At 44.1% G+C, this 13,942-nt stretch overlaps 2 protein-coding genes across 2 annotated transcripts in view; both read left to right on the forward strand.

Annotated features, from left to right (window-relative positions):
• The window catches only part of LOC125292213 (protein FAM124A), a 52,541-nt gene extending 42,952 nt beyond the window's left edge, over positions 1–9,589 (forward strand). The window contains exon 7 of the mRNA XM_048239418.1: positions 9,399–9,589. Within this exon, the coding sequence (XP_048095375.1) occupies positions 9,399–9,589 (191 nt within the window). The remainder of the gene's footprint in view (positions 1–9,398) is intronic.
• serpine3 (serpin peptidase inhibitor, clade E (nexin, plasminogen activator inhibitor type 1), member 3) overlaps positions 9,400–13,942 on the forward strand; it is a 10,562-nt gene continuing 6,019 nt past the window's right edge. Inside the window, exons 1-4 of the mRNA XM_048239776.1 lie at positions 9,400–9,539; positions 11,094–11,387; positions 11,541–11,756; positions 13,615–13,809. Of these exons, the coding sequence (XP_048095733.1) occupies positions 11,141–11,387; positions 11,541–11,756; positions 13,615–13,809 (658 nt within the window). The 5' untranslated portion in view covers positions 9,400–9,539; positions 11,094–11,140. The remainder of the gene's footprint in view (positions 9,540–11,093; positions 11,388–11,540; positions 11,757–13,614; positions 13,810–13,942) is intronic.

Here is a 13,942-nt window from a genome sequence, read left to right on the forward strand (position 1 = left end):
AAATAGATGCATGTATGACATGATGCTTGCTTGACATTTTCTGTTTGCAATTAAATGTGAATTATGAGCCTGGTAGCCAGTAGCCACCTAGCTAGCTGAGTGGAATGCGTCTCAATCGGCATATCAATGTGCTTCATGTAAACAAATTATTGAATAGGCCTACTTCAAGACTCACCAGTTCCATTACACAAAGGCAAAGACAACTCTTCATATTCTTGTCCACTTTCCAAATCACAGTGAGTGCAGCCTATGTCATAGTGACCTGGATCTCATAGTTTATAACAGTAGTGAGAACCGGATAAATCCGCAATTTCCCCTTATCTCGCATTTGTTGCCTTCATGATTTCCTTTTATACGTTTCTTATATTTAAAATAAAGTATCAATCATCATCAACAATGACAAGCCAGCTGGAACCTGCCACTCGTTTTCTCTCCCTCTCGTGCGTGCTTAGATGGGGTTCTCAATTAAATCCAGTAGGCTAGCATAAGCTCAAGTTGGATCTTAATGGAGAGGACTCGAAAAGTATCATCTTTATGTAACATGCTGTTGGTGCATTTTGACATTGTAAACGTTCTCTAACAAGAGTGCAAATCAGTTTGCCGTAAAGCTACTAGTTATTGGCTAAATGTTGGTCGTTTCTCTGTCTCTTGGTGCCCTACACACAGTGTGTAACGCATGTGGGGGTAGCGGCAGCACTGAACTGTGCTCTGGCGCTTGTCTCCGCTATTTTTTTTTTTTTAGCGGAGGAAAGCGTCTCTGGGGTGACTGGTCCACGATCAGGAAATTTAGTTTTTGACTTCGAGACATGTCAAGTCGTCACAAGTCAAAGAGGCAAAGTCCGAGTCAAGTCACGAGTGAATAGTATTCAAGTCCAAGTCGAGTCGCAAGTCATGCCGAATTTTATCAAGTCAAGTCTGAAGTCATTAAAATCATGACTCGAGTCCGACTCGAGTCCAAGTCATGTGACTCGAGTCCACATGTCTGATCATCACTATTACCACTGGCACCTACAGCTATGTTGGGCAGAGGGTCGAAATAAGCATGGTGTGATGTGGGCTACTGACTCCAGCTGCTGAGGGGGTCATGCAGCATGTAGAGGGGTGAATGGATGGAGGGAAACCAGAGTGATAAGTTGTATTTTGTGGGAAGAACCTGCAGACGTACGTTTACACAAAGTAAGGATCTCCTCACTGATGGTGCCATTGCTGTAGATGGTGTGTGACACAGAGTGGTCTGCACAGGGCAGCTTTGCCAACTTTCCCTGGAGTTTTAGACTGGACCAGTACTCCATGGGTTGGGCTCTTTGGATAGCCAGGAGAGGTTTAGACTGGACCAGTACTCCATGGGTTGGGCTTTTTGGATAGCCAGGAGAGTCTGCTGTCTGATGTTGTAGGTTGGAGCTGCTGTCTGATGTTGTAGGCTGGAGCAGGTGAAAAGTGTTGTTGTGATGGAGCTTCCACGATGACCGATGGGTCCTCCACCACTGCATCAGACACCTCTACAGGTTGGGAATGGGAGGTCCACACACACACACACACACACACACAGGGACGTGCTCAGGTTGCTCGGGCAACTGCCCATATGGCCTTCTCGACTCACGTTGCCCTTTGGAGGGGAAAATAAATAAATAAATCATACAATGGATGCAGAATGTCACGTACGCCTAGATAAAAAAAACGCAAAGCCTCATTCACTTACATTCGGGCACCGAAAGTGAAAGTCAGCAGGGGAAGGGCTAACTCTGTTTACATGGCTGCAGCGCTGCACGCGACCGGCACCTGAGCTGAGCCTGCATGAGCGGCCCTAGAAGGAGATTGTCGCGAAACCACGTTGTCGGAAAAAGTGAGTTTGTGATGTATAACAAACAAACGATCATCATCATCAAGTTTTATGAAATGAATTCAAATCTTCATAAATCCAGGCTGAGTTTGCCACGTTTAGCCTAAATAATCAGACAGATAGCTCGCAGACAAGCAGCCCGTTACCACATAGCCAGTTTTGGTAGGCATTAGGCCAGGGGTAGGCAAACTGCGGCCCGCGCACCAAGCACTTTCATCCGGCCCGCTGAGCATTTAATTTGGTTATCAGGCTGCTCTCTATTTTTTCCTGTGACAGAGACGATATTGGTTAGCTTTACTTAGCAGTTAGCAAACTGCTTTTCACTCTTAGAGAACGTTTACAATGTCAAAACATCATGTTAAATAGAGATGATAGGACTACTCTTAGTTATCTCCTTTGCAGGAGAACTAACTTGAACATTATGCTACTAGCCTACTGTGCGGTCCGCCGGCCAATTTTCAAAACCCAATGTGGCCCTTGAGGCAAAATGTTTGCCCACCCCTGCATTAGGCAAACTAAAGCTAGCCTACATGTCCACCCCTGCATTAGGCAAACTAAAGCTAGCCTTCAGTCAGGAGAGGGAGAGACAATTCAGGGAGGCAGCAAAGGGCAGCACATCACTGCAGGGTTGGCTGTGAAAAAGCCAACCAGCAGGTGAGACAGAAACTTTCTGTGATAAAGATGACATGACACTGTGTAGGCGAATTGATTAATTAATCAGGCTCATATTTTAGCCTACTAATGGCAATGTTTCATAATTACATTACATTTAAGATGAGGAGCAGTCACAAGCCTCCAGAACATGTGAGGAAAGTGTGGACCAGGAGGAGGCACAGAGGACAGTAAGGCCTAAGCGATGATCACCAAGTATGAGATGAGAGGACCATGCTAGAAAGTACAGGGTTAAAGAGCTGCATGCTAAATAATTGTAATCTAAAAAAAACATAGGCTATCATTTCAAAGATCTTGCTTGAACAGAACATAAATACCACTAGTGGGCATTAAAATAATAATGATAATGACAATAACAATAATATGTAATTGGTCAGATGATGAGCCCACATTTGGAGAAACCTATCAGTGACTTGATAGGGATATTGATGTTGGTGATTTTCATGACTCAAGTCATGTTTTTCTGTGTTATTAGTTAAGGTGATTGAGTGCTGTATTTCAGTGTTTTACTGAAGTGTATATATTTTAATAAAGACCCTGTTATTCTCAGTCCTTCATATAGCCTGTGAGTTTTTTTTTGTTGTTTGTTTGTTTTTGGGTGGGGGTGCCCTTTTTCAGGTCAGAGCAACTGCCCCTTAAAATTCCTGTGCACGTCCCTGCAAACACAGAGACATACACACACACACACACACACACACACATACACAATGGTGCAGAGAGCTTTGTGAACCCCAGGAGGATCATTATACTCCACTTTGAGTGATGGCTTGGGTGTGTGTGTGTGTGTGTGTGTCTTATGTATGAAATAGTGTGTAGTGTGCAGGAACAAGTGTGTTGCAGAATTGCAACTAAGGTGCAAAGCAGCGCTTTTAAGGATACACTGTGTTGTGTTTAATGTATGGTTACACTGTGTTGTGTTTACACTGTGTTGTGTTTAATGTATGGCTACACTGTGCTGTGTTTAATGTATGGCTACACTGTGCTGTGTTTAAGGTATGGCTACACTGTGCTGTGTTTAATGTATGGATACACTGTGTTTAATGTATGGCTACACTGTGTTGTGTTTAATGTATGGTTACACTGTTTAATGTATGGCTACACTGTGTGTAATGTATGGTTACACTGTGTTGTGTTTATTGTATGGCTACACTGTGTTTAATGTATGGGTACACTGTGTTGTGTTTAATGTATGGCTACTCTGTGTTGTGTTTAATGTATGGCTACACTGTGTTTAATGTATGGTTACACTGTGTTGTGTTTAATGTATGGTTACACTGTGTTTAATGTATGGCTACACTGTGTTGTGTTTAATGTATGGCTACACTGTGTTTAAGGTATGGTTACACACTGTGTTGTGTTTAATGTATGGTTACACTGTGTTTAATGTATGGTTACACTGTGTTTAATGTATGGCTACACTGTGTTTAATGTATGGTTACACTGTGTTGTGTTTAATGTATGGCTACACTGTGTTTAAGGTATGGTTACACTGTGTTGTGTTTAATGTATGGTTACACTGTGTTTAATGTATGGTTACACTGTGTTTAATGTATGGCTACACTGTGTTTAATGTATGGTTACACTGTGTTGTGTTTAATGTATGGCTACACTGTGTTGTGTTTAATGTATGGCTACACTGTGTTGTGTTTAATGTATGGCTACACTGTGTTGTGTTTAATGTATGGTTACACTGTGTTTAATGTATGGCTACACTGTGTTGTGTTTAATGTATGGCTACACTGTGTTGTGTTTAATGTATGGTTACACTGTGTTTAATGTATGGTTACACTGTGTTTAATGTATGGCTACACTGTGTGGTGTTTAATGTATGGCTACACTGTGTTGTGTTTAATGTATGGCTACACTGTGTTGTGTTTAATGTTTGGCTACACTGTGTTTAATGTATGGCTACACTGTGTTTAATGTATTGCTACACTGTGTTGTGTTTAATGTATGGCTACACTGTGTTGTGTTTAATGTATGACTACACTGTGTTGTGTTTAATGTATGGCTACACTGTGTTTAATGTATGGTTACACTGTGTTGTGTTTAATGTATGGCTACACTGTGCTTAAGGTATGGCTACACTGTGTTGTGTTTAAGGTATGGCTACACTGTGTTGTGTTTAATGTATGGCTACACTGTGTTTAAGGTATGGCTACACTGTGTTTAATGTATGGCTACACTGTGTTTAAGGTATGGCTACACTGTGTTTAATGTATGGCTACACTGTGTTTAAGGTATAGTAACAAAAGCTTTCAAGTTAAGCATGTGTCTGTAGTGTTCAAGCAACGGGGCAAACACTGCCAAAGCACACCACTCTACCCCCCCCTCTCTCTCTCCCCCCTCTCCATCCCTCCATCTCTCTCTCTCCCCACCCTCTCCATCCATCCCTCTCTCTCTCCCCCCTCTCCATCCCTCCATCTCTCTCTCTCCCCACCCTCTCCATCCATCCCTCATTCTCTCTCCCCACCTCCCTCTCCATCCCTCCTTCTTCTCCCCCCCTCCGTTCTTCTCTCCCTCCCTCCATCCCATAATTGCGTCGTTGCGTGGTCAAAAAACGATATCGCTCCCAGCTGTCGCTAGTGTTTCTTCTCTGATGCGCTCACCTGCCAGGCCTCACTTCCTGTCTCCTCACCTGCCAGGCCTCACTTCCTGTCTCCTCACCTGCCAGGCCTCACTTCCTGTCTACCTGTATAGAGTTCCTGGTGGTGTCAGGCCTCACTTCCTGTCTATAGAGTTCCTGATGGTGTCATAAGGCAAAGTAAAAGTGCCAGCAGGGGGAGGTAAATGTCAATCAAATAAACTCGATTACAGTTTTTCTCGATTGCTTTGACCTTCTTTGCAAAGCAACTGGGATCTGCTTGGTCTTCATGGACACCTTCTTTGCACGGCGGAAGTCATCTCTTGCAAATGTATTCACAAATTTTCTTTGGGTTCACACATTTCTCAAATCTTCTTGCAGAACAGTTACAGTATTCTCTCTGTGTTTTTTAATGCGAAACACACTGTGACTACTGTGTGTGTGTGTGTGTGTGTGTGTGAGTGTGTGTATGTGTGAGTGTGTGTGTGTGTGTGTGTGTGTGTGTGTGTGTGTGTGTGTGTGTGTGTATGTGTGTGCGTGTGTGTTTAATTTTTTCCAACTTTCAGACATGTTCTAAGAGGATATTATAACAGACACACACACACACACTCATACACACAGAAAAGACAGATCTAATGCTTTTAGTCTACAGGGTGACATAACATTGGCACAAACAAACACCCCATGTTGTCCTTGCAGAAGTGTGATAAAGTTGACCATTTTGGCTCCTCAATCGACTTTTCTTTACATTTTTTAAAGTCCATAGGGGATCGTAAAAGAGAAAATTGGATCTAACACTTCAATCATGCTTACAATGTGGCATACTACTGCACAGTGTTTACTAAAAAGAAAGCTTTTGGACAACTCCCTCCTTGACTGGCAAGATGGCGGCGAGCAGAAAACCAAGTGAGTTGTCCAGTTCTTTTAGAGAACTCTGTGCACACGAACAATGTTCTCAATGCTCGAGTTCATGTGTAGAGAACTCTGTTCACACAAACAATGTTCTCAATGCTCGAGTTCATCGTAGAGAACTCGAGTTCATGCGTAGAGAACTCTGTGTACACGAACAATGTTCTCAATGCTCGAGTTCATGTGTAGAGAACTCTGTTCACACCAACAATGTTCTCAATGCTCGAGTTCATGTATAGAGAACTCTGTTCACACAAACAATGTTCTCAATGTTCGAGTTCATGTGTAGAGAACTCTGTGTACACAAACATGTTCTCAATGCTCGAGTTCATGCGTAGAGAACTCTGTGTACACAAACAATGTTCTCGATGCTCGAGTTCATGTGTAGAGACACTGGTGATACTTCGATCAAAGTTTCATGTTGTGTCGAGCCTTCTTAGTGTTTAAAAATAGCGATTTTGACGTGATCATGTATCAAAATAGTTGCGCCCCTAACGATTCCCATTCAAAAGCCATTTGACCCGAAAACGACAACACGGACAAGCTTGTGGCGCTTCGGACGTAATTATGCTTTTAGTGTGTTAGTGTGTTAGGTTAAGTAGCTGTCTAGTGTGTGTGTTAGTGTGTAGCATGCATAGTGTGTTAGGTTAAGTAGCTGTCTAGTGTGTGTTAGTGTGTTAGGTTAAGTAGCTGTCTAGTGTGTGTAGCGTGCATAGTGTGTTAGGTTAAGTAGCTGTCTAGTGTGTGTGTTAGTGTGTTAGGTTAAGTAGCTGTCTAGTGTGTATTAGTGTGTAGCGTGCATAGTGTGTTAGGTTAAGTAGCTGTCTAGTGTGTGTGTTAGTGTGTTAGGTTAAGTAGCTGTCTAGTGTGTGTTAGTGTGTTAGGTTAAGTAGCTGTCTAGTGTGTGTAGCGTGCATAGTGTGTTAGGTTAAGTAGATGTCTAGTGTGTGTGTTAGTGTGTAGCATGCATAGTGTGTTAGGTTAAGTAGCTGTCTAGTGTTTGTGTTAGTGTGTTAGGTTAAGTAGCTGTCTAGTGTGTGTAGCGTGCATAGTGTGTTAGGTTAAGTAGCTGTCTAGTGTGTGTGTTAGTGTGTTAGGTTAAGTAGCTGTCTAGTGTGTGTTAGTGTGTTAGGTTAAGTAGCTGTCTAGTGTGTGTAAGCGTGCATAGTGTGTGTAGGTTAAGTAGCTGTCTAGTGTTTGTGTGTGTGTGTTAGGTTAAGTGTGTGTGTGTGTGCATAGTGTGTTAGGTTAAGTAGCTGTCTAGTGTTTGTGTTAGTGTGTTAGGTTAAGTAGCTGTCTAGTAGTGTGTGTGTTAGGTTGTGCATAGTGTGTTAGGTTAAGTAGCTGTCTAGTGTGTGTGTTAGTGTGTTAGGTTAAGTAGCTGTCTAGTGTGTGTTAGTGTGTTAGGTTAAGTAGCTGTCTAGTGTGTGTTAGTGTGTAGCGTGCATAGTGTGTTAGGTTAAGTAGCTGTCTAGTGTGTGTGTTAGTGTGTTAGGTTAAGTAGCTGTCTAGTGTGTGTTAGTGTGTGTGGTTATGTAGCTGTCTAGTGTGTATTAGTGTGTTAGGTTAAGTGCTGTCTAGTGTGTTGTTAGGTTAAGTTAAGCTGTCTAGTGTGTGTTAGTGTGTAAGCGCATAGTGTGTTAGGTTAAGTAGCTGTCTAGTGTGTGTTAGGTTAGTAGCTGTCTAGTGTGTTAGGTTAAAAGTGTTAGTGTGTGTGTGTGCATAGTGTGTTAGGTTAAGTAGCTGTCTAGTGTGTGTGTTAGTGTGTAGCGTGCATAGTGTGTTAGGTTAAGTAGCTGTCTAGTGTGTGTGTTAGGTTAAGTAGCTGTCTAGTGTGTGTAGCGTGCATAGTGTGTTAGGTTAAGTAGCTGTCTAGTGTGTGTGTTAGTGTGTTAGGTTAAGTAGCTGTCTAGTGTGTATTAGTGTGTTAGGTTAAGTAGCTGTCTAGTGTGTGTGTTAGTGTGTTAGGTTAAGTAGCTGTCTAGTGTGTGTTAGTGTGTTAGGTTAAGTAGCTGTCTAGTGTGTGTAGCGTGCATAGTGTTAGGTTAAGTAGCTGTCTAGTGTGTGTGTTAGTGTGTTAGGTTAAGTAGCTGTCTAGTGTGTATTAGTGTGTAGCGTGCATAGTGTGTTAGGTTAAGTAGCTGTCTAGTGTGTGTTAGTGTGTAGCGTGCATAGTGTGTTAGGTTAAGTAGCTGTCTAGTGTGTGTGTTAGTGTGTAGCGTGCATAGTGTGTTAGGTTAAGTAGCTGTCTAGTGTGTGTGTTAGTGTGTAGCGTGCATAGTGTGTTAGGTTAAGTAGCTGTCTAGTGTGTGTGTTAGGTTAAGTAGCTGTCTAGTGTGTGTAGCGTGCATAGTGTGTTAGGTTAAGTAGCTGTCTAGTGTGTGTAGCGTGCATAGTGTGTTAGGTTAAGTAGCTGTCTAGTGTGTGTAGTGTGCATAGTGTGTGAGGTTAAGTAGCTGTCTAGTGTGTGTGTTAGTGTGTTAGGTTAAGTAGCTGTCTAGTGTGTGTGTTAGTGTGTTAGGTTAAGTAGCTGTCTAGTGTGTGTAGCGTGCATAGTGTGTTAGGTTAAGTAGCTGTCTAGTGTGTGTTAGGTTAAGTAGCTGTCTAGTGTGTGTTAGTGTGTTAGGTTAAGTAGCTGTCTCGGGTGCAGATAGATCAGATACTCTTCAGGAAGTGATTACATACAGGTCAGATAGTCTGATAGTGGACTGAGGGTTCAGCTGACAACCAATCAACAATACCTGCTACCAGGAACAAATGTTAATGTTGTTTTTTCATCGTGATGATGGGTCACTTAGAACTCCCTGTGTCCTTAAAAGGGATTATAAGGACCTGTCAGCAAGTGTGTTTGTGTGTCTGTGTGTCTCAGAGAGAGAGAGGGTGGGGGGGACAAAATGAGTAACAATGTCTGTGGTGGAGAATGTAATGGAGGTATATTGATGAGACTGAAGTGCATTTATCAATTGAAGTGTGTGTGTGTGTGTGTGTGTGTGAGTGTGAGTGAGAGAGAGAATTAAGGCTTAGTATGATTCTGTGTGTATCAGGCTCAACTGTTCCTGGTGTTGACTGCTGCTGAGCTAACGTGTGTGTGTAAATAAAAAACTATGTATTACAGAATGTGTGTGGGTGTTTGAGTTCATCAGTGTGTGTGAGCGCGTGTGTTCACGCGGATTTGTCGGTCGGTGGCATGCCTCCCTCTGCCTGGCTCATCTAGCCCCGCGCGGCAGGAATCCTGACCGAGTGGTACGGACATCGCCGCCAGAGCCCGCGAACACGCAGCTCGCGCCTTTAAACACGGTCTTATGACCGACAGCTAACTCAATCAGCTGTCTGCCCTCACACACACACTCAACTGCTCAGTCTCTCGCGCACCGTCTCCGACTCACACCGCAGGCGGACAGCAGCACCGAGAGGAAACCGCGCAGCGGCACCGCGCTCTGGCAGGATCTTTTGGTGGACCAGGAACGTCACAGGAGAGCTTGCGCTGTATACCGGAGTGTCGGATCTGCTGCAGCCTGCTCGCGAGCCGCACAGGTGAGAGTCCAGAGGTGGTCAGACTCCAGTCGTGTCTGACCTCCGCGTGAAGAGTGTTCGCGCGCTGTACTGGTACTGAACGTCATTTAAAGACACGTATCCGAACTCATCTCTTTTAGCCACAGCAGGACAGGAGAGAGACAGATAGAGAGAGAGATATGGTTGACAGCCAGCAGATGTCTGTTATATTTTCTCTCTCTCTCTCACTCTCTCTCTCTCTCTCTGTCTCTCTGTGTGCGTGTGTGTGTGTGTGCTGGGGATGTTATGTGTGTGAGAGTGAGTAACTGTTGGCACCTGTTGGTGAAAGTGCGTGCTGGTACTAGTTAAGCTCAGAGTGTGTGTGTGTGAGTGAGTGAGCGAGTGTGTGTGTGTGAGTGAGTGTGTGTGAGTGTGTGTGTGTTGATGGCATTGGCATAGGAAGCATTTCAAATGTGCACGGGCCAGAGGGTCGTCCCTCAGAACATGGTGAGCTGAGTAGAACATGTTGAGCTGAGTAGAACATGTTGAGCTGAGTAGAACATGTTGAGCTGAGTAGAACATGGTGAAGTGAGTAGAACATGTTGAGCTGAGTAGAACATGTTGAGCTGAGTAGAACATGTTGAAGTGAGTAGTGTGTGTGTGTGTGTTGATGTCATTTCCTGTGTGCTGGTGCCGTTTATCTGGACATGGACACGGTCTCACACATCCTGTGTGCTGGTGCTGGACATGGACACGGTCTCACACTTCCTGACCTGTTCAAGCGAACCCGAGCTGACCTCGACTTCTTATTTTATTACTATATTATTATTCATATTCTGGACACTATTATATTATTTATGTTCCGGACACTATTATATTATTCATATTCCGGACAGGAATAATCTACATAGTACCTCACTTAACTGCAGAAATGCAATGACATGATACTGAACTGCAGAGTACACCCTAAATATACCATATATGTACCTATGTGTGTGTGTGTGTGTGTGTGTGTGTGTGTGTGTGTTGACCCATGGCTGAGACATCAGTGCCTGTGTGTGTGTGTGTGTGTGTGTGTGTGTGTGTGTGTGTGCGTGTGTTCTCCCATGGCTGAAAGAATTGGTGTCAGTGTGTGTGTGTGCTGTCCCATGGTTTACAAGTCAGTGCCTCTGTTTGTGTGTGTGTGTGTGTGTGTGTTCACATGCCATGGTGAATTTTATGTGTGTGTGTGTGTGTGTGTGTGTGTCCACATGCCATGGTGAATGTAATGTGTGTGTGTGTCCACATGCCATGGTGAATGTAATGTGTGTGTGTGTGTGTTCACATGCCATGGTGAATGTTAATATGCTTTGTGTGCCTCTCTTCTAATGATGTGTGTGTGTGTGTGTGTGTGTGTGTGTGTGTGTGTGTGTGTGTGTGTGTGTGAGTGCGTGCGTGCGTGCGTGCGTGTGTGTGTGTGTGTGTGAGTGCGTGTGTGTGTGTGTGTGTGTGGTGTGTGTGCATGCGTGTGTGCGTGTGTATGTGTGTGTGTGTGTGTGTGTGTGTGTGTGTGTGTGTGTGTGGTGTGTGAGTGCGCGTGCGTACTTGTGTGTGTAGGTGGTGATTTTAGCTTCCTTACAGTATATTACTTCAATCGTCTGACTATGCGGCGCCTGCTGATGACATCACTCCTGCTCTGTTTGCGACTGCTGGAGAGTAGCCATGGAGACAGTAACCTGGGAGACAGGGAGTTCGCGCTGACGCTGTATGCGTCGCTACGGGAGACGGAGAACTCGTCAAATCTGCTTGTGTCCCCGGCAAGTGTCAGTCTGGGACTCCGCCTACTCATGATGGGAGCCCGCGGCAACACACTCACGCAACTGCAAAGCCTCCTGGGATACCAAAACACCAGTCAGTATCAGAACACACACACACACACACACACACACAAAGATAACAAAACAATAGTCAGAAACACAACATACACATGCATACACTCCACACACACACACACAATTTTAGAACACACGCCACCTGTTGTGACATCACTTCCTGTGCCCTCAGATCCTCAGCTGCCTGACTTCCTGTCTCAGCCCCAGGGGGATATGGGAAATTCCAGCCAGGGGGTGGAGCTTCAGCTGTCCAGTACGCTATTGGTCCAGAGTGGGCTGCAGCTCCGCCCAGAGTTTACCCAGCATGCACTAGGGTGGGGGAATGGCACTCTGCTCCGCCTCAACTTCAGCAGGACCAATCAGAGCCAAGGAGATCACTATGGCAGCGGTGAGTTGAGTTCATTACTGAACATATGTCTATACGTGTGTGTGTGTTCATGTGTATGTGTGTGTGTGTGTGTTATATGCCTATATGTGTGTGTGTGTGTGTGTGTGTGTGTTGTATGCCTATGTGTGTGTGTGTGTGTGTGTGTGTGTGTGTGTTAGGGCTTTGACTCCGAACTTCGTTATTCAAATATAATTCGATTATTTTAAAAATTAAAGATATTTGAACGAATTTTAGGGATCTCTTAATATTCGAACCTGTAGCCTATGCAGATAATTTTTTGTAAATGTATTTGGTTGTAAACGTTGTTTTCAATTCAGATTCTGAGGTTTTTTTCACGCCTGGTGAAGTGAAATGGCGAGCTCATTAGCAGGGCTATTATTGGCCATCTGGGCTCCTGTAGGTGACGTTAGCATCCTGGCTGGTTCATGCTTAGTGAGCTCACACATAGACATAATAGACACTTTTATTTTAAACTTAACCTTCCTCTGATTTTAATCACCTCAGTTATCAATCAAAGCAAACAGGGAAAAGAAATGGCAACACAATAATGACAAACACTCAAATAAATAAATGTGCAGATAAGTCTGAAAAGCAGCACTGGTTGAAGCCTGAAATATTGTAAACAAAGTAGCCTAACGTTAGCTTAATGTTCTAGTTTATCATAGAGGGGCAGCCGTGGCCCACTGGTTAGCACTCTGGACTTGTAACCGGAGGGTTGCCGGTTCGAGCCCCGACCAGTGGGCCGCGGCTGAAGTGCCCTTGAGCAAGGCACCTAACCCCTCACTGCTCCCCGGCGCCGTTAAAACAGGCAGCTCACTGCACGGGATTAGTGTGTGCTTCACCTCACTGTGTGTTCACTGTGTGCTGTTTGTGTTTCACTAATTCACCGATTGGGATAAATGCAGAGACCAAATTTCCCTCACAGGATCAAAAAAGTATATATACTTATACTTAGTCTACTGGTTAGACTGTTCAGTTTCCCCACGTGTGTTTAAGTTTCAAATGAATATTTTTCTCCTTAGGACAGGCCCGTTTGAGTCTTGGAAAATACTTTTCCATTTGCATCGGGATTGAGATGATTAAATTTAGCAGTCAATTTGAATGCAACAGTTTTGAACAAATTCGTGCAGCGTGCTAATGATGCTAACTGGATTTAATAGCAATTTAGCCAGTCATCTTGCACGATTAATGTTTGGATTACATGTGCATGCTGAGGAAGGATGCGCCTGTTGAGAGGGAGAGAAAGAGAGAGAGAGAGTGCACGGGGCAAGGCGAGTCTGTGTTGAGGTAGGCCTACTTCTATAAGCCTACTCTGGTAGAGAGTTTGACATACTACAATGCAATATATATAGCCTATTTATTTATGGACAACGTAAGGCAGGAGGTGTGTGTTGCTTTTAATTATGAATGTTCTATTGTTCTATCGAACGTATTTTTATTGATATCGGTTACATGTCTATTGCGATACATATCGCTATCGTTTTATCGCCCAGCCCTGTGCTCAATAATAACATTTAAGACATTTAATGGTTAAAATATTATTAACACATATTTGAATATAATAAACAAACGAACTTCGAATATGATTTTTGGGCAAAAGTCAAAGCCCTAGTGTGTGTGTGTGTGTGTGTGTGTGTGTGTGTGTGTGTGTTATATGCCTATATTTGTGTGTGTGTGTGTGTGTGTGTGTGTGTGAGTGTGTGTATTCATGTGTGTGTGTGTATTCATGTTTGTGTGTGTGTGTGTGTGTGTGTGTATGTATTCATGTGTGTGTGTGTGTGTGTGTGTGTATTCATGTGTGTCTGTGTGTGTGTGTGTGTGTATTCATGTGTGTGTGTGTGTGTGTGTGTGTGTGCAGGCGCTGACGCGCTGCGTTGGTTGGAGGGTTCGGCAGGTGAGGCGGGCCCTGTCGCCCTGGTGACGGCATTGGCATTCCGGGGTGTGTGGCAGAAACAGTTCCTGTCCAGTGATACACACACTCTGTCCTTCAGTCTGCCTGATGGCACACACACCAAAGTGCCCATGATGTACCAGGCCACTGAGGTCAACTTCGGTAAGAAACACACACGCACACACACTTATGCGCATACACACACACACACACACACACACACACACACACACACCAAAGTGCCCATGATGTACCAGGCCACTGAGGTCAACTTCAGTAAGAAACACTCACACAC

Source organism: Alosa alosa, chromosome 3 (genome assembly GCF_017589495.1).
Source record: "Alosa alosa isolate M-15738 ecotype Scorff River chromosome 3, AALO_Geno_1.1, whole genome shotgun sequence".
NCBI classification, from domain to species: domain Eukaryota; kingdom Metazoa; phylum Chordata; class Actinopteri; order Clupeiformes; family Clupeidae; genus Alosa; species Alosa alosa.